This window comes from Papilio xuthus, unplaced genomic scaffold (assembly GCF_000836235.2).
Source record: "Papilio xuthus unplaced genomic scaffold, Pxut_1.1 DF829660.1, whole genome shotgun sequence".
NCBI classification, from domain to species: Eukaryota; Metazoa; Arthropoda; class Insecta; order Lepidoptera; family Papilionidae; genus Papilio; species Papilio xuthus.
Window position 1 is genome coordinate 2,496,677 of NW_013528989.1, and position 23,580 is coordinate 2,520,256.

The following is a 23,580-nucleotide window of genomic DNA, read 5'->3' on the forward strand; positions in this document are numbered from 1 at the left end:
GAATGTTTAGATGTATGTAGGAAGGTATCTTCAGAACTGCTGAATAGATGGCGATATTTGTCATAGATGTAGAACATAGTCTGGAAGAACACATAAGACTACTAATTAGGTGTTTTTGAATTAGGTTCATTTGAAATTAGTATAAAGACTGTTTTCTTTAATGTAGGACCTCTCAATTTTTTTCAATATTTATAAGTTTAAACTGATTTTTACATACTAGAGGTGTTGTATATGAAAATAAAAATTTTAAAAACATTTTTGAACACTTACAATTAGCGTAAAGTAATTCGTGTAAAATTTGCAACATCTTCGTATCTTCATATTTTAACGCCAAACTATGCATTTGTTGTAAATTTAACTGGAAATTTTAAAAAATATATATAATTAGTAGCAAAATAATAGGCAAACGAGCGAGCGGTCACCTGAAATCGCTGAAATATCGAAGTGTCCGTTGCCCATAGACATACGCAATTGCATATGCGTTGCCTACCTTTAATCCACGGAGGAGAGGATGCACAGAAAGAAAATATTTTCCCTTCCCATGCATCTCATTCGGAAAGTCCACTTCCACTTCCCATCGTTTCCTTATAAGAAAAAGGGTGGGAAGGTAAAGAGGACTAAATTAGGTCTCCGGGACGCACACTCATCAGACTGCAGTTGGAATAGCTTCCACTGGACGCCTGTCTACTGTGTGCTCGTGGTATTTCACCGGGCGAGCAGGGACAATTCCTACGATGTTAAAGCTCGCTCTACCACTGTTATGTTATTTAATATTAGAACAATTATAAATATTGTACTAAGATTCAAACGAAAGCTGAAACTTATTCTTCATAATTACTGACATTATATTCAATGGTATAGTAAATACAAGATGACCACCGTCACATGGGTAACAAAAGATTTGACTAAACCAGTGGTTCCCAAAGTTATTTTGTCTACTGCCCACTTTGAGAATAAATATTTTTTAGCGCCCCCCATATTTTCATATATTTAAAAACCACTATAACTTCAAATTCAATTAATTATTATGACCTATATATGTATATTAACGGAGAATTGTAAACGTAACTTTTACTATAACCGGCAACTTGAGACCTGCAGCGCACACAAGGGGGCTATCGGACACTTTGGGAAAGACAGGACAAGTAGAACATTATAAAATTCGCTTAAAATAGGCATTGACTTAGTAAATCATGTTTTTAATTATATATTTAAGAAATTTTTAACAAAAATACTGAATAAACGTACATAATGGCCGCCATGTTTAAAATTTGACGTTTCTATGTATATATATATAATCAGTTTTATATAACTACTTATTTACCTTTATAATAATTCCCTCGTTGATGATAGGAACTGCTAAATTCATATATTTCTCCAAATGCATACTTTCCACTAAATATTCATCTTTATATGTATTTTTACTATATTTACCTGGAAAAGGTTTTTTTTATATATATTAGAAAATAAATCAAGATTTTTAATTATTTCAGACTAATTAATTTCGTGAAATTACGATCGAAAAGGAATTATTGAAAATTTTGACAGAAGAGCAGGCAAGGGAAGGGGAAATATCCCCTCCCCTGTCACTTCGCTATTTTTGCGAATTCAGTCGGTTACTTACTTTATGGTTTTGCGCCCTTTTTCAATTTAAAAATTGCAAATTTGTTAATCAAGCAAATATCATATTGTATAAGAATATTCGTCTATAAAAAGTACAAAAATCTTTTTTTTTTGTATCTTATCGTATCATAGACAAATAATTACTTTAAGATTCTTCAATATTAAGTAATATATTTCCATTGTAAAAATTGTAGTTAGTTTACAAGCTGACTATGATTAATATTTACCTAAAAACATAAACAAATCCCTTCTCAAACATCTGCCGTCTTTTCCTTTGTGTTCAATATATTGTATTTTCTCCAATCTATGTATTATCTATTAAAAACATACCATTTTAGTTAATCTATCACATCGAATGAAAAATTTCGTCATAAGAATCGGTTTTAGTGACATCGTAAGAACAAATATAATCGTTATCAGAAATACTGTAATTAATTTTCATCTCTACATATAGACTAGCTGTCGCCCGCGACTCCGTCCGCGAGGGATTATAAAATAGTAGCCGATTGCCAGACCTACTCAATATGCTCACAAAATGTCATAAGAATCGGTCAAGCCGTTTCGGAGGAGTATGGGAACGAAAATCGTGACACGAGAATTTTATATATAAGATAAAAAAAGGCCTTTTAATATTAACAATATTTAACTTAAGATTAAGCAATTGATTTGCAATCTGTAGTCGGGATTCGAACCTGGGAAGGTTCGAATCCCGACTAATCCAATGTGTTACATATGTACATTTATCCTATGTTGTTAGTGTGAAGGAAAACATCGTGATGCTGCACATATCTGTGAATGTCAAAGATATGTGCGAAACGCACTGGACCAGCATTCACTATGACATAGTTACATCACTTAGGGTAACGAGACCCTCAGTGGAGACTTAGTGAGCTGATGACAATTAATCTATACTTACTTGATTTAATACGTTTCCATTGAAATCTTTTCTTGTAGACATAATATTATCTAAAGTAATTATGCAACGAGACAAAATAGAAGCTTCGACGTCTGATCTAGACAATATAATCTAAAAAAAACACTACTAATTAGACAAAAAAATAGAAAAAATCCAATTGAATATAACTATGACACTTAGGGAACGTACCCATACTACGTGACCCGTCTAGGGAGGGAGCGGAGTCCTTAAAGTACTACGGTCAGTCACAGGAGCGGGGGGGGTTCAGGTTTTAGTCACGTACTCGTTACTTGTTTTCTTTCATACTATATAATTCACTAGTAATTTAAGTATGCATGCAGTCTTAAAAAAACTTAGAAAAACCTTAAAAAAATATGTCACGTAGTATGGGTATGTTCCCTTAGGACAGTGGTTCCCAAACTTATTTCGTCTACTGCCCACTTTGAGAATAATTTTTTTAGTGCCCCCATATTTTGACATATTTAAAAACCACTATAACTTTAAATTAAATTAATTAATTATTGTGACCTATATATGTATATTAACGGAGAATTGTAAAGGAAACTTTTACTATAACCCGCAACTTGACACCTGCAGCGACCACAAGGGGACGTTATCGTACACTTTGGGAAAGACAGCCTTAGGAGAAGAATACGAATCGAATGACACCGTTTTTTATCAAATTCCGTTCAGTTCTTCCGGAGATTAGAAGAAACAAACATTGACTTTAAGACGAAAAGTAAAATTTTAAAAATCCTGTTTTCTTTATAACCAACGCAATTACATACAAACATTTCAAATGTATTACTATTTATTGACAAACTAGCTGTCACCCGCGACTCCGTCTGCGTGAATGAAATAACTTAATTAGTAGTCTATGTGTTCTTCCAGACTATGTTCTACATCTATGCCTTTCAGCAAAATCCATGCAGCTGTTCTGAAGATATCTTTTAACATACATCTAAACATTCACATTTATAATATTATCTCTCTCTACAAACTTCCAGATCAAGTAAATCTTAGTAAGAAGGAATGTTTAGATGTATGTTTGATTGAAGATATCTCCAGAACATCTGCATAAATCTAGATGAAATTGGTCATAGATGCAGAACATAGTCTGGAAGAACACATAGACTACTAATTAAATTTTTTATTATTCACGCGGACGGAGTCACAGGTGACAATTAGTCATGAACCTTGTTATAATGAAACAGGGTAGACAGACCTGTAACGCGTGTAAAACTCTTCTTACATCATCAACTCTTGTCGCAGTGTAAACCAACGCTAAACATGTCTCGTATAACATTAAGTCATCCGTACAATTCTCTAGAGAAATGTCCTGTGAAATAATAAACCTAATTGATAAAATGGAGTAGACAGAGTTGATTAAATTCACTTTATATCTTTTACAAAAGAAAAAGGGTCTTGACACACGCACTGACAAGAAAGTAGTCTTATAAGGGTTCCGTTTTTTTTTCTTTCGAGGTACGGAACCTTAAAAATGAACTTTTTTGCAATTGCCTTCTTTGAATCACAAACGCATAGAAATTATAGGAAATACTTCCTATGCGGTCAAATCCCCTTCCCTTCCCATCCTTTCCATCTTTGGAAAGTCAATTTTATAAAGGAGTGGACACTTACATCTCTTAAATGCACGCTATTTTGGCGAAATATAGCGAATTGCAAGTTTACCACCTAATAAATGTTAGGATGAAAATCCGACACAGTGCCGGTGTATCGGCGCAATACTAAAATATCGACGTTTGTGTCCCCTCACTAATCATTCTGACACTTCACTTTGTAACGAAAACACTTTCGCGCCAAATGACTCTAATTAATATCTAAAATAATATACAAAAAAAAGATCAAGAAAAAACTTACCTTCACCATCTCTGAGTACAAATCCACGGCTCCGTATCTAAGTAGTAACCTAGCAACGCGCAGCCCCGCACCCCCCGCACCCCCCAGCAGCCGCACCACCCCCCGGCTGACGTCACACACCCTCTCACCCACCACCTCATCCCCCATAGGTATTATGTACCAACTGATTGTAATCAAATATGACAATTTGTCAGATATTTCCTGGAAATTATAATCTTACTAATATGTTTGTATGGATGGATGTAAGAAGGTCCAGAGAAGATTTTGATGAGATTTGACATACATATAGAACATAGTCTGGAAGAATACATAGACTACTAATCGTGTTTTTTTTAATTCCACACGGACAGAGTCGAGTTAGCAACTAAGGAATAGATTCCAGTGGTTCTCAAACTTTTGACTATAACACCCTTTTGGTGACCGTAGTAGCGAAGTTACGGTAGGGCAAAGGGCGAAGAAGTAGGAAGTAAAGGAGCCCTGAAGTTACCCTAACAGATTATCCCCCCTGCAGAATGAAGAGCGTCGGTGGCTCAGGGGTCAAGCACTTGACTTGCAATCTGCAGGTCTTGGGTTCGAATCCCGTCACGTAACAATGTGCTATTCGATTTCCGATTTACATATGTACATTTATCCTATGTTCTCACGGTGAAGGAAAACATCGTGATGCTATGTGATCAACCCGCACTTGGTCAGCGTGGTTGACTATGACCTAGTCACATAACTTAGGGTAGGCTCCGAACCCCTCAGTAGGGACGTATAGTGAGCCGATGATAAATGAATGAAATGAGAAAAGGGGGTGACGTAAAATCTTGTCCAGGGCAAGGGAAAGTATTTAGCGTAAACCTAGATTCTAGATTTAATATTGTAGGCTTTAGGAATTATATAATTCTTCAGTTCACATCCTATTTGAAGACAAATATTAAATTTTTTATAGATTTTTTATTTAAAAAAAACATGTAAATTAAAAAAAAATCTCACCTCTGAATTACTCATGTTATTTTGCATCAATAGTTGATATAAATATTCCATAAAATCTAGAAAAATCTCCCCAGATTTATTTTTGAGTTCATCAGAACTTGTTATAAACAAAGATTTCCATAAATGTATATATTTATCAATATTACCATTATCTTTATAATACTGACATGTTTCAGTTATAAGGAATATTACTGCCATCTGGTAGTAAAAAAAAGCAAAAAATGCTTCATTGGTGAAATAAATATATAACTAGCGGACCCGACAGACGTTGTCCTGTCTACACGTCTTTAATTTGAATAAATTAATATGAAGTTAATATTTGATGAAAATTGTGAATCTAAACCATTCCCAGATCCCCTTGAACACACACAAAAAATTTCATCAAAATCGCTCCAGTCGTTTGAAAGAAGTTCAGTGACATACACACGCACAGAAGAATTATATATATAAAGATATCATTTAGCGATGAAATATAAACAAAAAATACTGTTGGTGATACAAAATACTTCGTGATGAAAAAAATATATATAATTTTGGTGGTGAAATAGATGAAAAAATAACTTTTGGTAGTTAAAAAAAATGCTTCAGTAACGAAAAAATTGCCGGTGAATATAAACAAAAAAAAAATGTTGGTGAAAAAAAAAATTTTTGCGATTAAAAATTAACATAAAATACTGTGGGTAGAGAATAAAAAAACAAAAAAATCGCTTTTAGTGGTTGAAAAAGCAAAAAAAAATTTGGTAGTAAAAAAAACAAAGCATACTGTTAGTTAAAAAAAACTTTTGGAAGTGAAATGTAGAGTGACACATAACAAGTATTTTTTTATAAAATAAAAAAAAACGAAAATATAATACAGGTATAATTAACATACTAAATGAGTACAGTTGAAAAAACTAAAAAAAAATTAAATTTTTTCCATTTATACTAAACTAAAATTTAACCATTAATTTATCAAAAAAAAAATAGCTAAAAAAAAAATTTTTTTTTAATATAAAAAAACTCACCTTTCTAACACTATGTGGGGCTTTCAGTAGAATATTAACTACAATAACTTTCTGATACTTTGTAGGTATATTTTCATGAAATACCAAAACACTTTTTAACAATTTTATATCATTTTCTATATTATATTCCAAACACCATTGTATCTAAAAAAATATTTTTTAAACTATTTCTATGACAAATTCCATGCGGATCCTTTAGAAATATGTTATTTTGTATTTTTTTTAAACAAAATTAATAAATAGATTAAGAAAATCTAACAAAAAAATCATATTTCTAATATTTTTATGAAAGGCAAGATATTTTCTTTCTATGCATTCTCTCCTCTGTCGATTAAAGTTAGGCAACGCATATGCAATTGCGTATGTCTATGGGCAAGTCACTTCGCTATTTCAGCGATTTCAGGTGACCGCTCGCTCGTTTGCCACCAAAAAAACAACTTGAGAAACACACTTTTTTCAAATCCACAAAAATAAAATCTACAAATATTTGAAAAAATTAAAAACTTCTAACAAACATCCATCCATACATTAATTATTAGTAAGATAAAAAAAGCTGGATCAAAAGGTTTTTCTTAAATATCTCACCATTTCACAATGTTCATATGTAAGACGGCAATGTCTCAACGCGTACAACGCTTGCATATCACAATGTACGCGGGCAACACGCGCATTCACCGCGTGTAACACGCGTAATGCTGTAAACTTGATCTCGCTATTGCTTGAATTCTCAAATTGAAACGTTTCCGTTCTTACTATCGCATTGAACTGTTAATTAACACTTACAGTGAATTTCTGAGACCGAAATCCATGTTTTATACAGAGATTTTGGTTTCGGAAACCCACTTTAATTATATAAAAGTGATCATTTTGTACTATTTTTGAAGGAAATTACACAAACTGTTCAGGTATAAGACATTTTTTTTATATTAGCAGATTTTTTTTGTAAATTTACTAATATTTATTATAAGATTCCAACTAAGCTGTATGCTTGTGCTAGGATATGGTTTACGACAATAGTCGAATGTCGGGATTCGAACCCCCGACCTCGTGTTCGGATATCTGTACACTTAACCATTAGGCTATTGACGCTTTATTATTGTGAAGAAATGTATAAAATTATTTTTAATTAAAAAAAAATAACAAAAAGATGGGGAGGGGACGCATATCAAAGAGAAGTATTCTATTTCTGTGCGTCTCCTCTTCTGCAATTGCAGTTATTGGGCAGTTCGCTATTACGGCGAATTTTTGCCGCTTGCTCGTTAGCCACTTTTTAGTTTACAAATATCTTTGGGTATGAATTTATGGCTTAATTTCGAACATTAGAACTAGCCTATACTTACCCGACTGCGATTTTCTTTGAAAACCTGTTTGATGGCATTGTACACTGACAGTATGGCCTGCCGGTTGACATCCTGAGGGTCCGAAGTTGGATAAGAATGCCATAATGACATCCTTGTTTCAGGGTCATTAGCTAGAAGCTCTCGGAAGAGGTCAGCGTGTTTCGCCAATATTTTGAGGTATACTACGAGAACAAGATGCATCAAAATATAATATATAAAAAGTGTTCTTTTGAAAAAAAAGTTTTTAAAAGACAAAAACTTTTTTTTTATTTCTAGTGCGAAGTATTTCAGCGTTTCCTTTGATGAATATTAGTAGGAGTCGAAATTGCTTGGGAAGGGGAGGGGACGAATAGAATGGGAAAATGTCTACTTTCTGTGCATCCTCCGCCCTCCTCCTTTAATTAAAATGTAGACGACGCATCTGCAAATGCACATCCTATAAGCAACGGTCACTTCGCTGTTTTAGCGAATTCAAGAAGTCGCATGATCAATCAGCTTTCCTATAAACATACTCGTATACTACCTCCCCTCCTCTGTTCCAAGGTAAGCATTTAAACCTTTCAACTTATTGCATATGATAAGCATTCCAGTCACTTCGCTATATTAGCGAAAACAACTTATTAAGTAAAAAAATATTATTGGCTTTACTTACCATCTCTGCATTTAGATTTATTACTTGCGTCTACTAAGTGCTTGTAGAAGACTGGAAACTCTTTAATATCCAGATCATTCCCGAAGGACTTCAGCACTCCTGACACACCCAGGAGTAAGGATCTCACCACAGTATCCTGGCAGGAGAAGTTGGAACTAAGAAAAGTACATCCATACCAAATTTCATCGCGATCCATAAAGCTGTTGTGAAGATACCTTCTAACAAACATCCATCCATCCATACAACTAAACTCTCGCACTTAGAAGGCGTGAATTGGAAGCAATTCTGCGTTTCATCTGATGAGTGTTGGTACCCGAGGCCTATTTTTAGTCCACTTTCTCTACCCACCCTTTTTCTTATAAGTAAAAGTTGGGAAGTTTATTTTTTTTCCGGATGAGGGCATGGGAAGGGAAAACTTTCTCTTTCTATGCATCCCCTCCTCTGTCGATTAAAGGTAGGCAACGCATATGCAATTGCGTATACCTATGGGCAACGACTACTTCGTGATTTCAGGTGGCTGCTCTCTGGTTTGCCACCTTATGATATTAATAAAAAGATATTAGTAAGATTTATTTACCGATTGTCTAGAATCGAATAAATTTAGATAAACCCTCCATATTGTAGCCACATTTGATTTTACTATATCCGTATAATGAGAACATATCGCACCTGAAAAAAAAAAACATGACCTAGAAACTAATTTCTTTATTACTTACTCTATTTACTTACTCTATTAATTACTCTTAGGAAACATATACTAAACACAAGATGTAATAGTTATTAGGTCGAAACTACAGTAATAAAACGATTTTTGCCAGAGAAGAGAGAGATGTGTATTTAGCGTTCAACATGTACAGACAGAATGAATAGTTAAAAATTCAAATTCGTATTAACAAAATCTTAATTAGTGCAGGTACTCCACGAAGGGTTAAAAATGTTGGTCTTCATAAAATTGTAGGCGCTTAGCGCAACGGCAAATTGGCGCAAACACAATAATGAATACATAATTTAAAATTTACAACAGTAACCGTACATTTAGTAGTTTTTTAATATACTTTTAATAATTAAAAGCAATAAGTCATTTGAACCCCAAATTGCAATACTCAACTACCAGTTTGAACTTCAAATCACAAAATTCAACTAGCCGTTTGAACTCCAAATTGCAAAATTCAAATAATTTCAACCCCATAAATCCAAACATTACTTACCAATTAATTCAGCAAGTGCTGCTTTACAAATATTTTCATTCATCAGACTAACAAGATGTTTGTTATAATTCTGCGCAGCGGCCTCATAATACGGCACCAAGGATGTCAAACATTGTAGAGCGAATGCTCTGGGTCTAGCCTCAAATGATTTCTCACACAGCTAAACATAAATAAACCCATATATTCTAGTCCTCTTGGAATTTAAGATAAAAGTAGATTTGATGGGAACAGGAAGGGGAAATATCTTTTATTAAGCAAATACCCTCCCCTGTCAAAGTATGCAACATTTGCAGTTTAGTTATGAACTAAACAACTATAACTACTTCTAAAATGTTTTAATTTCTAACTTATGTAACTCTTAACTTAACTTATGCTATACATATGCACATTTATCCTATGTTTTTACGGTGAAGGAAAACATCGTAATGCTGCACATATCTGTGAAGAATGGTCAAAGATATGTGTGAAGTGGCGCACTGGATCAGCATTGACTATGACCTAGTCACAAAACTTAGGGTAGGCTTTGAGACCCTCAGTTGGGACCTATAGTGAAGTACTCTTTCACTTACCCTAACAATGTTCTCGAAATGCTGAGTACACTCTTCCGGAAACTTCTCAATTACATCGGAGAGTAGTTTAAAAGCTTTTCCAATAGGTTCAAGCCAAACTGGTTCTTTAGATTTAGCCGCTATAGTTTTTAGTATATTAACAGGCTCAAGTATTAATGTATCTAAAAACCAGACTGAAAAAGAAAAGTAAATAAAACATATTTCTTTTGGTTAAGGAAATCATTATCATAATACTATCTTACTAATATTACAAAGTTGCCTGAGACTGCATCCGTGTGGAAAAAAAAATTAAATTAGTAGCCTATGTGTTCTTCTCGGCTATGTTCTACAGCTGTTCTGTAGATTTCTTTTAAGAAACATCAATCCATCCAAACATTAGCATTTATAATGTCAGTAAGAAGTAAGATGTTTGTTAGAAGATATATCCAGAATGGCTCAATGGATCTCGATAAAATTTGGCATGGTTGTAGAACATAGTATGTAAGAATGCATTGGCTAATTGCGTTTTACTAACTCCACGCAGACAGAATCGCATGCGACAGCTAGTTTAATATAAAATAAAAATTTTAAATAATTATTACCAATTTCGAATGGTGCTAAGTCATCTTTGAGTACATGATGAGCGCATTCACAGGCCTTGAGGAAACTCTTACGTTCAACATCTTCATATTTCTCCACAATTAATTCCCACTCCTCCATAATGTAACTATAATCAAGCAAATTTATAATTTACTTGACTTGTGTTATGCAGTTATGGACAAGGACATGAAAGCTAAAAATTATGTTTAAGTTAAAATAAACGTAATAACTTTATAGTTGCAATTTACAGATAATTAAATTAATACACTTTCAATTAATTTTAGTTGATATTTGAATATTAGAAGTCGCATTTGTCACGATTTCACTGCCAAATGGCAAAAACAATAATTTTACTAATATGTTCTATGTTAGTTGTAATTGTGATAATCAATATCCTTTTAATGTCTCAAAGTGGTAAAATTATGAGGAAAAAGACAACTTTATTAAATGAAACAATATCAAATTCGTTTTTTAAAAACAAATTTCTTATAAGAATGAAAAGGATTGTCAATTTTCCCGCCATAACACTTTTAAGCAAATTTAATAATATAGCTTACCACAGTCATTGGAAGTTACTATAAAATCACTTTTCGATTTCACAAACACAATACAAAAACTTTTACCACAAAAAAATGCACATTTTCCTGTTTTTACCGGTTGCGAATGTGTCATCAATATGATAATAGGAAGATAAAAATAAAATTGAATTGACCAATCAAAATAAACCAAAGAGCATGTGTGTCTTTGGTCGGGACATTTTTTTTAACAGACAACCGATATCATTAATGTTTTTCTTATGTTAAAATTAAAGCTCATGACTACATAACTATTAAATATTAATAATGCAATATTTTGTAAGTTAATGGGTTTTATATTATGGCAAATCAGCTCCTCACAGCTTAAAAAATATATTTTTTGACCCAAACATAGAGTATTCATCGATGAACTGTCAAACTTTCAATATTTTTAATCTATACTGTTAAAAGCAATGCACAGATAACAATAAAATATTTATTTAATTTTTTAATTTTGGACTATAAGCTAGGCTAATATATTAAAATAAAAATATTGAAATACGTCTATAATTATCAATCAAATAGGAACCTAATCAGTTAACCAGACTTCTAGACTATCGCCTCTTTTAGTTTTTTGATGGCACTGAATAAAAACTACCAAGATATTAGAACAACAGTTATTCAAGCCTTTCACCTCGTTTATAACGGCTTTTAGATCGGTGACGGCGCAGCGTGCATATTAATTCACATAATTTATGCACACCTGGTACATGAACTTGCAAATTGTAAGTTCAAAGTCTTGCTTTTTTATCTGATATAAAAACTTGCAGCCAATTCGATAAAGCTTAGACATATTTGTTGATCGAAAACCCAATAAAAGCGACTAATTGTATGACACTAATACGGGGAAGAATTTGAATCTAATATCATTTTATTATCAAAATCGATTCATTCGTTTAGGGCAGTCTTTCCCAAAGTGAGCCATAACACCCCCTTGTGGGCGCTGCAGGTCTACAGGGGCGGTAAGAGACCCAGAAAGAAAATGAGGGCGTTGTGTAGAGGCCTGGGCGGTTTAGAATTCTCCGTTAATATACATATATAGGTCACAATAAGGTTTTTAAATATGTGAAAATATGGGTCGCTAAAAAATATTTATTCTCAAAGTGGGCAGTAGACAAAATAAATTTGGGAACCAATGGTTAAAGGTCACAATGAAATAAAAAAATATCTAGTGGGTTTTTCGGGTAAAAGGCTTTGTCATCTAAAATCTATTTTATTATCTTGAAACATCAAATAAAAATGTTGGTTAGGTTATGCGTAATTAATATTATGTAGACCAATCATAAGAATATGTACATTGCATGCCAGTAAATGGTAGGTAAATAACTAATGTGTTGAATATAAAACAACAAGGCTGAATAAATCAAGCACCTGTGATTTAATATAACTTAAGGTGTGTCCACAACACATGTAATCTCTGTAGATATAGACAAATCCACACAGTTCGACTTAAAAGTGCCCGTTGGCGAGCGAAGCTACGCTATCCTACAATTAATTAAAGAAATATCTACTCAGATTTGGTATTTGGTGCAATAATTTCAATTTATTTCTATACTAGCTGTCACCCGCAATTCCATCCAGATATATAATAATAACTAATGTGTAATGTCTATGCGTTCTTCCAGACTATATTCTACATCTATGCCAAATGTCGTCAAGAACCGTTGAGCTGTTCCGGAGATACCATCAAACAAACATCCATCTATCCATCTAAACATTCGCATTTATAATATTAGTAAGATTAAAGAAATACGGGGTGTAAAAAAAAAGATATAAAGTTGAGTTTTGTTACGATAAAAACGTACCAACAAGTGATTCAGCTTCACCGAAACCAGTAAAAACTTGAAATCTCTGGTATAAACGCACCTTTAGTCCTGATACGGCTTATGAGTACACGATGGAACGAATATTAACACTCGTGTAATATACACTATGTACTTACAGACAATAGTGATGTACACATTTAAAATACCGATATTTTTATATCGATTTTTTAATACCGGTACTTTGTTTAAAAATTCAAAAAATACTTCAACAATTCTAAGCTGAGGTAAGAGGCGCTGCTATCGCCGAAGTTCTGGCAGAAAAATCAAAATTGGCATAAAAAAAACATGACATGACTGCACAGTACGACGAGATTGACTTTGACAGTGACAGGGATGCGCTAGTGAGTTCCCCTAATTTAGTTTGACTTATGCCCACTAGGTCAGATAATTATGTCGGTCTATACTGGTATAGATGTTTAACTTTAACTCCTTCAATTAATTCAATTAAACTTAGCAATCAATAAGTGTTATAGATTTGTCATACTAAATCTACATTTAATAGTATTCAGAGTCGGTAGATTATGCTCCTTATTGTTGCTTTTTGTGCGACAGTTTTACGTTAACTCATTCTTAATTGTGCCTGTTAAACCCTAGTAAGGAGACTTTACTTCCACGCGCGCCTTTCGCAGCATAATAATGTTAAGTTCCAGTCAAGCATAATATAATATTTAATATTAAATGTAAGAAACTTCGATTAAAAATTAAATTTCGTTTCTAAGCATATTAATCGATTTACAACTTATCAAGTACATTTATTTGTTTTAAATTTGAATTCAAATTCAGACCACATTTGCTATTTCTACGTCTATAAATACTAACAAGATCACGTACTCTATTTGTTTTAATTAAAAAATAAACCGAGCTTGAAGACTGGAAGAGAGAATGAGAAAAAAAATTGTAATTTAAATTTTTGGGCGCCAAATTTTTTTTTTGAATGACAGCCACAATGCGCCGAATATTACTTAGGTTAGGTATATTTTATGTATTATACAAAATAGACAAATTATCTTCATAAATGATAAAATAAAGATATTAAACGTATAGTTTCGCCTTAAGTAGAATCGCATGCAGGGCAAGGCTCCGGTCGATTTTATCCGACCTAAGTCAGTCGACGTTTGGCGCGCGTTCTGAAGCCGCGCGTAATTCGTCCGTTATAAAGAGAGTGGTTATTTCGTAAGTCCAAGGACGGCCATTGTTAGCAAATTCAAAAAAAACAACTCGAAAGGTATGTGAACTTATTTGTTTTTTTGTTAATATGTCTTACATGTGCTGGTTTGTTAAGGTTTTTATAGTTTTTTTTTGTGTGTGGCATAATTGATTACATTTGCCTTAAACGTTACTGATATTTCAAAAAATATATTAACTTTGAAATGTCATATTTAATAAGACTGTTATTTGGAAATAAATTAAGATTTTAATCAGATAATTTTAAATGCATCTATTTTAAAAAGAAAAATATTGTTATCAATCAAAAACCTTTTTTAAATTATTTATTTATTAAGCAGAAGTAATTAGTAATATTGATATCCTACTTATATACTGTAAACAAGAAAATTTATTTGAAAGTTAAGTTCGTAACTACTGTAAAGAATAACAACGACCAGATTAGGGAAGCTACAAATAAATAAGTGAAGTGCATGAACGCATTAGCTTGTATGGGCGATAGAGGTTTGCTAGGAGTGCGTCAAATAAAAGTCCAATGTGTCTTTTGAAGTACGGGCGTTACGTGAGCTATGTTTATGTTGAACTACTAATCTAGGTGAAAGAAAGAAACACATTTATTAACAAAATACAAGAGAAATAAATCACAGATTTATACCAAATGTCAAAGAAAAATGGGGTTAAAGGAGTCAGCTCAACGTATGCAGGGACAGCCTGAACATCTTTGTGCCGTTTTTTACTTAACTTCTTTAGGTAATGCAATAAAATACTAGGAACTAATCTTAAAATTCCTCAAGTCTTGTCTTTACTTGCCAAAATTGTAGAATTTCGCAAGTTAAATAAATTAATAATAAAGAAATTTGATTTAATTTTAAGTGTAGGCATGTTAAACCACTATCGTCGTCCCTGTCATTATCTTTGACAGAAAAGAGACAACGATATGTTTGAAAAAAATTGTCTCTGGAACCCAGAGTAACAAAAGCTTCCGTCCACAAACCACAGATCTTTAAAAAAAAGCATCGCAGACAAAATATTTGCACAATTCATAAGTCTTTTGCCGTAAGGTTGATATTCGTATGTACTCGTTTCAAGGTTCTGTCCGTTAAAGCAAAGTAAACGTGCGACACGAGTAAGCGATTCTAATCTTTATTGCAACATTACGATAGGATTTTGTTAACGGACGTGATTTTTGCGCAAACACTATTGTATCTACGTTATGGTGGTTAAAAATATGAGTAATACCATGTTTTTTTTGTTTAGCTATAACTAGCTGTCGCCCGTGACTCCGTCCGCGTGGATATATATAAAAACTAAAAATAAATTAAAAAATGATAAATAGTATCCTATGTCCGTCTCCTGGCTCTAAGTTACCTACTCACCAATTTTCAGGCATATCGGTAAAGCCGTTCTTGAGTTATAAATAGTGTAACTAACACCACTTTCTTTTATATAAGATTTTAAGTTACATTTAAAAATTTGCGCTGAAGTACAATAAAAGGGAAAATTAAGTTATCGTGAGTTTCTAAGACCGAAATATCTCTATAGAACATATATATCAGATAACAATATGATTTAACGGAGAGATTTCAGTCTCAGAAACTCACGATTAGTGTTTTTGGAACCATCGTAGATTTTGACTTCTAAACACTGACCTGTATACATGGAGTGGTTATAAGCCGTGATATTTTGTGCCTACTTGATAATTTATAGCGAATTCAATGCTTTGTACGTGTTATAATTTAATGTATTATCTTAGCGCCACAATAATTAAACCTTTGACATTTGTCTTATCGAGAAAAACTCGTATATAAGGTATGTTGATTGTAAGATCATTGACCTTTATGATTGTCGCGATGTCAGTTAATTTATAGCGCGACTACAATGACGAGATACTTTTGCAATCTTTTTCTGATAAAAGCAGTTACACTTCTGTTGGAAAAAATATGAAATTATGATTTTGAATATATAAGTTTTTTTAAAAAACATAACAGTCGTTGTTTACGGCCATTTCCGGCCTTTTTGTATATGATATTATAAACTACAGAATATGTAGCTCTGTCTAGTTCGTATCCAAGGTGGTGGGGTCAGCTTTCCCAATATGTCTCTTCCACTTCACTTCCAGATCTTCTGAGACTTGGCACTCATTCATGTCTTTTAGCATTACATCTTTCCATCTAGTTTAGACGTAATTAGTCCTCTTTCATTTCCTTTTTCTTATAAGTAAAGGATGTGAAGTGGAATTGGATTTTCCAGATGAAGAGGTGCATGGGAAGGGAAAATATTTTCTTTCTGTGCATCCTCCGTCGATCAAACTTAGGCAACAAATCTGCAATTGGGTATGGCAAATGCTGGCAGTTTGCTCTTTTGCCAACTTATCCTCTGCGATATATAAATCTGCGACCGGGAAGGGATAGTGGTAGTGCCCAATTACCGACATGTAATAATATAACATGTTTAAAACTATAGTCGTCAGCTGTAACCTAACCTTACAAGGGTCTCGTATTTCTGTTACATATTACGGTTAGGTCTTCAATATCGTGTTAAAAATAAATAACACCAAAGAGGTTATACAAACTCTATATCCAAAGCAATAACTTTATTTATGTTCGTGATTATATACAACAATAAAACATTATCAACTGTCTCCAAGATGGCTGACATGAAGCGCACTGTTCGACTGACCTTTGTCGATAAAAAACGTGTTAAATTAACTCAAAATTAATAATGTTAATATATAAAAGACTTTGTTTAAAATTTCTTGCAATTATTAAACGGGTATGTATTTATCTTTAATATAAATCTTTTACTGATTAAATCTGGAGCATATTCTTCGTCGTTTTGTCTTATTTTTTTTCATAAGATCGCAAACAAGCGAGCGGCCACCTGAAATCGCTGAAATAGCGAAGTAACCGTTGCCCATAGACATACGTAATTGCATATGCGTTGCCTACCTTTAATCCACGGAGGAGAGGATGCACAGAAAGAGAATATCTTCCCTTTCCATGCATCCTCTCATTCGGAAAGACCACTTCCACTTCCCATCCTTTCCTTATAAGAAAAATGGTGGGAAGGTAAAGAGGACTAAATTAGGCCTCCGGGACGCACACTCATCAGACTGTACGTGGAATAGCTTCCACTTGACGCCTGTCCTCTGTGTGGTCGTGGTATTTCACCGAGCGAGCTGAGATAATTCGTGCGAAGATGTTAAAGCTCGCTCTACCACTGTTTTAGACCTTATCGTAATATTAATTTTAATATCATTTCAATACAACGTCGAAATAGTCTTAAAACTATGATATAAAATAAAGTATTAAAAAAAACGAATAATTCACCAAAATATGTTATTAAAGGCAGTCCCTTTAGGTAAGGTTACGAAGATACTGGCAGGGTTCCCTCTTTGGACAGCTAAACTAATTCTTTGACCGAGGTAGCTGCCAGCTCTTCGGTCCCCTGTGATGTCGAAATTATGTAAACAGAGAAGCGTCAAATTCTATTTATGACGGCTATTACGCTTTTTTAGTTATTTTATTGTCCCAAATAGAGTTGGCAATGGACAGACAGCCGTAGAAATTAAGCTAAGGTTTCTTAAGAGTACTGAACGTTATAACTTACTAATTACTGTTGCTCGCGACTCTGTTCGCGCGGTTTGAAAAAAACTTAATAAGTAGCCTATATGTTCCTTTAGACTATATTCTATATGCAAGACAAATTTTATCGCTATGCATACAGCCGTTTTGGAGATACTTTCTAACAAACATCAATCTAAATATTCGCATTTATAATATTAGTAAGATTAGAAGCAATAATTATAACAGTAAACTTTGCGTGTATTTTTGTTAATAACTAAACTTACAACAAATTTTATCTAAAGTCAACGGAGTCAAATGCAATATTATAATATGTGATAAGAAAAAAACTATTTATATACTAATGTTAATATATAAAGATAATTAAATTGATTTGTTTCATCATCATCAGCTCACTATACGTCCCCACCGAGGGGCTCGGAGCCAACCCTAAGTTAAGGGTGATTTATTGCATACATAATATAAATTATTTAAAAAAAAAAGTGTCTTGACGGACGGACGACAAAGTGATCCTATAAGGGTTCCGGTTTTTACCTTTCGATGTACGGAACGATAAAAACAGGATCATCATGGAATTATTTCTGCGACGCGTAATTTACATTCAGTTTATTATTTGTTTGAAATATTTTAAACGATAAAACATAAGACAAAAAATAATCAGTTATTTTAGTAAGAGGAAAATCCTACGGGGAATTACACATTTGTAATGTTTTCTCTTATATAATCTCATTGTTTTAAACTAGTTAAAGATATCATGACGTTAAAATAAAAGTGTTGATAAGTAACCGTCGCCCGCGACTCCGTCCAGGTGCAGTTAAAGAAAAAACCTAATTAGTCTATTTGTTCTTCCAGACTATGTTCTACATCTATGACAAATTTCATCGAGATCTGTGCAGCCGTTCTGGAGATACCTTCAAACAAACATCCATCCATCCAAAAATCTTATATATATATAAAATATATAAAGAAAGTCGTGTTAGTTACACTATTTATAACTCAAGAACGGCTTTACTGATATGTATGAAAATTGTTGAGGAGGTAGCTTAGAGCCAGGAGACGGACATAGGATACTATTTATTCTTTTTTTTTAATTTATGGCTTGAAGAGCTGCTTTTTATTTAATTTACTAATATTATAAATGCGAATGTTTAGATGGATGTAATGTGGATGGGTGGGCTAAACTAATTAAGTTTTTTTTATATATCCACGCTGACGGAATCGCGGGTGACAGCTACTTTGTAATATTATCAAGATACTGGTATAGTTTAGTTTTATTTGTGATAAAAATGAAAGGGTCAAAACGTTTAAATCCAGTTACATTTGTATCGTGTTATATTTCTTGCAGTTACCAATGTGATTGCACAAGCCGAGACTCAATTTAAGGACGCACTAAAATGGCATAGTGATGTGTACTAAAACTTATCGACTTATAATTTATCGATTGAACGTCAATTTTAATTGAAGAAGAAGAAAGATAGAAAATGTTTTATTATAGGTAATACAGATTAAACCAAGAAACAATAACTAGCATAATAAAATTGCACATAACGAAGAAATTAAATTAAATTACGATTCAAATAAAAATATACAGGTCAATGAACTCGAACTGTCAAATATTATAAGAAAAGTATGGATTATTCACAAAAAATTATGAAAATGAATTTATGAATCTTCAAGTTGATAAAAATCTTACTAATATTATAAATGCGAATGTTTAGATGGATGTTTGTTTGAAGGTATCTCCGGAACGTCTTAACGGATCTTGATGAAATTTGAAATACATATAAAACATAGTCTGGAAGAACATATAAGCGACTAAATAAGTTTTTTTCTAATTCCGCGCGGACAGAGTCGCGGATGACAGCTAGTGTTTTTATATAAAGGAGATTCTATTTTACATTAGTTATTTGATTTGAAAGCTTAAAGGATACACGTTTCTGCAAAATCTTATTTGAAATACATTTAACTTTGTCGTATCAACAATCTACTCAGTCTTGATGTAACGAAGACTTTAGTACAGAAGTGTACATATTAGAAAGTCGTATAGAAAGCTTGGCTTTCGAGAAAGTTGTACTTTTTCACTGATACAGTATAGGTAATTGACTAAGGTTACGTAGGTTAGAAACTTTATTTAAAAACAAACTCTTTTACCAACAATGTCTTACATCTTACTGAAATTATAAACGCGAATGTTTGTTAGAATGTATCTCTAGAACGACTCAATGGATCCTGATGAAATTTGACATAAGTAAAACATAGTCTGGAAGAACACAGTTTACTTACTAAGTTTTTTTTTTAATGTAAGAAATAAATCGACTAATTACTGCTTAATTATAAAAATAATACAAAATTATTTACACTTTTTACTATGAAAATGTTTAACGGACATAAAGCTTTAAGAACATTGACCTATTAAAAAAACAGTAAAAACACAAACAAACATGGCGTACGTTACTTGCTTGACAAACGGAAACATTAGCATGTACGGTGAAAGTACTTTTAAAGTGCTTAAAATGACATTAGAGTTACTGTAACCTCCTAACCTAAAAATGTTTTGTGTAAAAATCTACAGCGATTTAAAAGTACTTATTCTCTTTGAATAGTGACATTTAATAATTATTTCTACTCATGTTTTCTATAAATTTTTGTTACAGAACAAAATGCGTACTCTATTCTTTATGGTGCTGGCGGCCATCTTGTGTACCGCACTGGCTAAAAACAAAAGGGATGATAACAAGGTAATAGTCGCTTCCATAAATTTACCTCGTTTTAATCTTACTAATATTATAAATGCGAATTTTGGGATGTATGGATGGATGTTTATCTTCTAGATATCTCTAGAACAGCTGTAGTGATCTCGCTGAAATTTAGCATAAATGTAGAACATAGTCTGGAAGAACACATAGACTACTAATTATAGGTTATTTTTATAATTCAGTGCGAACGGAGTCACGGGGGACAGCTAGTTATTAGTTAAAATGAAGAAATATTGTAAAATAATCTAATGGTATTGTGTTGACTAAAAACACTTTTTAGTATTTTTAATTTTTACGAATATTGTCGTAATTTAGTTTGTTTTTAAGCGTTTACATCGGAGCAAGGCCTCGAGTCTCATGCTGTTATGTTTACGCCATCTTTCGATTGTAGTTTGTAATTTTTACTTTGTGTATTTTATGTTGATTATATTTAATTCAACAGGTGAAAATAGCAGTTTATTACGAAGCGTTATGTCCTGACAGCAAACGTTTTATCGTATCACAACTTGCGCCTGTCTGGAGAGACTTCAGGGGCGCGGTGAAGGTCAAACTTGTGCCGTACGGCAAGGCTACTGTGAGTCAAATTTTGTCACTAATAATTAACAATCGTATTAGTCTTAAATGTTTAATTATTGTAAAATTTATACTTAGATACGTAGGTTTTGTTAATATTAACATCTTGCAAATGTTTATGGGTGTTTTAGCACGATTTTCGTGAAAGCATTAGTAATGTTATTGATAATTGTAATAAGATTTGTTAGTGTACTTTAAACCCGATAGGGGCGCTGCTCAAATTTAAAACCAATAACGTTCGAACATTTTTTGTTATTTGTGTTAGATCTCCTGTGAATGTTTGGTCGTTCACAACTTTTTTATTATATTAAAAAAGATAATTTATATAATCGCGTTAACAAAACATGTGTAAATGTATCGAATAATTAATTTAATTAAATTTATTTATTGCATTTTGTTCTTCAGCACGACAAAGTTGATGGAAAATGGCAGTTCACTTGTCAACACGGCCCTGACGAGTGCTACGGGAATAAGGTAAAAATATAAATAAACAACTTGTTAATATGTTCGTCAAATCAAGGGCATCGAAAGTCGACGATCTAGATGTAGAGGGAAGGAGGGGGGGGGTTGTGGTAGGATTGTTTTTAAGTATTGCTTATTTGCTAGGGAATGGAAAAAATTGTCAATTTTTGAGTTTTCTGTATAGATCTGTAGGAAGTAAATATTTTAGTATTACGAAGTATTTTATATGTACATTTTTTATCTTTTCGTTTATTATTTTACTAATATTGTAAATGGATTTTGATGGATGTTTGTTAGAAGGTATCTATGGACCGGCTGTATGGATCTCGCTGAAATTTGTCATAAATGTAGAATATAGTCTGGAAGAACACATAGCCTTCTAATTAAGTTCTTTTATTCCTCTCAGACGGAGTATTGAACAATAGTTTGTTGTTTTCGGGAGTGTAATTTAACTGAAAACATTTTATTTCCAGGTACAAGCTTGTATTCTGAAGGACCGCAGTTTACAGGATACAGACAAAATGGAGCTTGTGATGTGTTTGATGGGCAACGCGAGTCCTGACAAATCTCTTGATACGGTAAGATTTCTTCACATTTCGATTCAAAACCAGAAAAGTAAAAGTTAAACGTCAAATTACAAACATGGCGGCTATTACGATTATTTTTTTTTAATTGTGTGATAAGTAATAAAAACAGCCAGTAAGAGAGAAATTTTTTAATACCACTTAAATTTTTTTAATTGTACACACATTTTAACATTTTTTTTGCACACAAGTATTCTGAAAACAAAATCTTTGTTTAAAAATATTGTTATCTCTGTTTTGTCAAAGATAATGACAGAGATGACGATATGTTTTATACAGAGATTAAAAAACGGTAGGTAATGTTATTTAAGAAAAAGTGTTTCACTAAAAATTGCTTTGTCCTCCCAACTTTTAGTGAAGCGCAGTTTTTCTATGTTTATAGAATTTCGTATTTAACTGTTTTCTATTTTATTTCAGTGTTTGGGTCAAGTGAACAAATCGAATAACTCTGACAAGATAAAGCGTTGCGCTAGCGGGGAACAAGGCGACGCGTTACTCGCCTCGTATGGAGACAAGACTGATTTGGTGCAACGCCCTCTATCCTTCGTGCCCACTATTATTATAAATGAGGTCAGTATAGCTCAAGGTCATATTATTTGTGATTTATGTGGCTTTTTATCGATTCATCTTAATGCGAATGTTTAGATGGATGGATGGATGTTAGAATTTACCTCCAGAACGACTGCATGAAGCTCGCTGAAATTTGGCATGTAGTCTGGAAAGACACATAAAGTTTTCTTTTTAATTACGCGCGGGCGAAGTCGTGAGTGACAGATTATAGTAAAACATGATTTTGTTATGTTTGATGTTGGTAAGTTGAAAATGTAGGATTATTTGCTAATGATTTAGACTGTATCTATGGGGGAGGGGTGATTATGCTTATTTACTAGAGAATAGAAGAACTGTCTAGAAATCTAAAAGTATCTTTATGTCGAAATGGTTTACATATACTTTACATTTCTTCGTTTCCCCTCGTCCTTAGCAAGGCGCACGACATTGCACCGACAAATTGATTACAAATTATATTTTTTAACATCTCGTAAACTAAATAATATTAGAAACATAAATCTAACTTCCACAGCCAGTTAGTACTCCCTTAATAACCAATTGTTTGACTGAGTATAGGCATTTGTATTCTATACAATACTGTTAATATAATTTTATTACTTTAATTCTTGTTCTAGAAATTTGATCAGGCGATCCAGGACCAGGCGGTCAACGACCTGCGCGGCGTGGTGTGTCGCGTCGCCGTCAACAAGCCTGCCATCTGTTGATGTAAGCTTGAAACTTAACAAGACGCACAGCT

The 23,580-nt window shown here is 33.0% G+C and overlaps 2 protein-coding genes across 4 annotated transcripts in view; one reads left to right on the forward strand and one right to left on the reverse strand.

Annotated features, from left to right (window-relative positions):
• Positions 1–1,839: 1,839 nt before the first annotated feature.
• On the reverse strand, positions 1,840–11,422 carry LOC106115263 (uncharacterized). The gene is made up of 14 exons (XM_013308601.1): positions 11,308–11,422; positions 10,753–10,877; positions 10,172–10,344; positions 9,603–9,762; positions 8,972–9,063; positions 8,395–8,530; positions 7,743–7,924; positions 6,988–7,167; positions 6,403–6,546; positions 5,399–5,596; positions 4,421–4,621; positions 3,765–3,878; positions 2,540–2,650; positions 1,840–1,938 (listed from the first exon to the last, which is right to left on the reverse strand). Exons 2-14 carry the CDS (start codon positions 10,868–10,870, stop codon positions 1,840–1,842), a joined length of 1,908 nt encoding a protein of 635 aa, XP_013164055.1. The 5' UTR covers positions 10,871–10,877; positions 11,308–11,422.
• Positions 11,423–14,240: 2,818 nt separating this feature from the next.
• LOC106116481 (gamma-interferon-inducible lysosomal thiol reductase-like) overlaps positions 14,241–23,580 on the forward strand; it is an 11,892-nt gene continuing 2,552 nt past the window's right edge. The window contains exons 1-7 of one of the 3 annotated variants that reach the window (XM_013310361.1): positions 14,241–14,376; positions 20,554–20,637; positions 21,098–21,229; positions 21,634–21,702; positions 22,164–22,268; positions 22,692–22,844; positions 23,459–23,580. In XM_013310361.1, coding sequence (XP_013165815.1) covers positions 20,560–20,637; positions 21,098–21,229; positions 21,634–21,702; positions 22,164–22,268; positions 22,692–22,844; positions 23,459–23,548 — 627 coding nt within the window. In that variant the 5' untranslated portion in view covers positions 14,241–14,376; positions 20,554–20,559 and the 3' untranslated portion in view covers positions 23,549–23,580. 3 annotated transcript variants of the gene reach the window in all.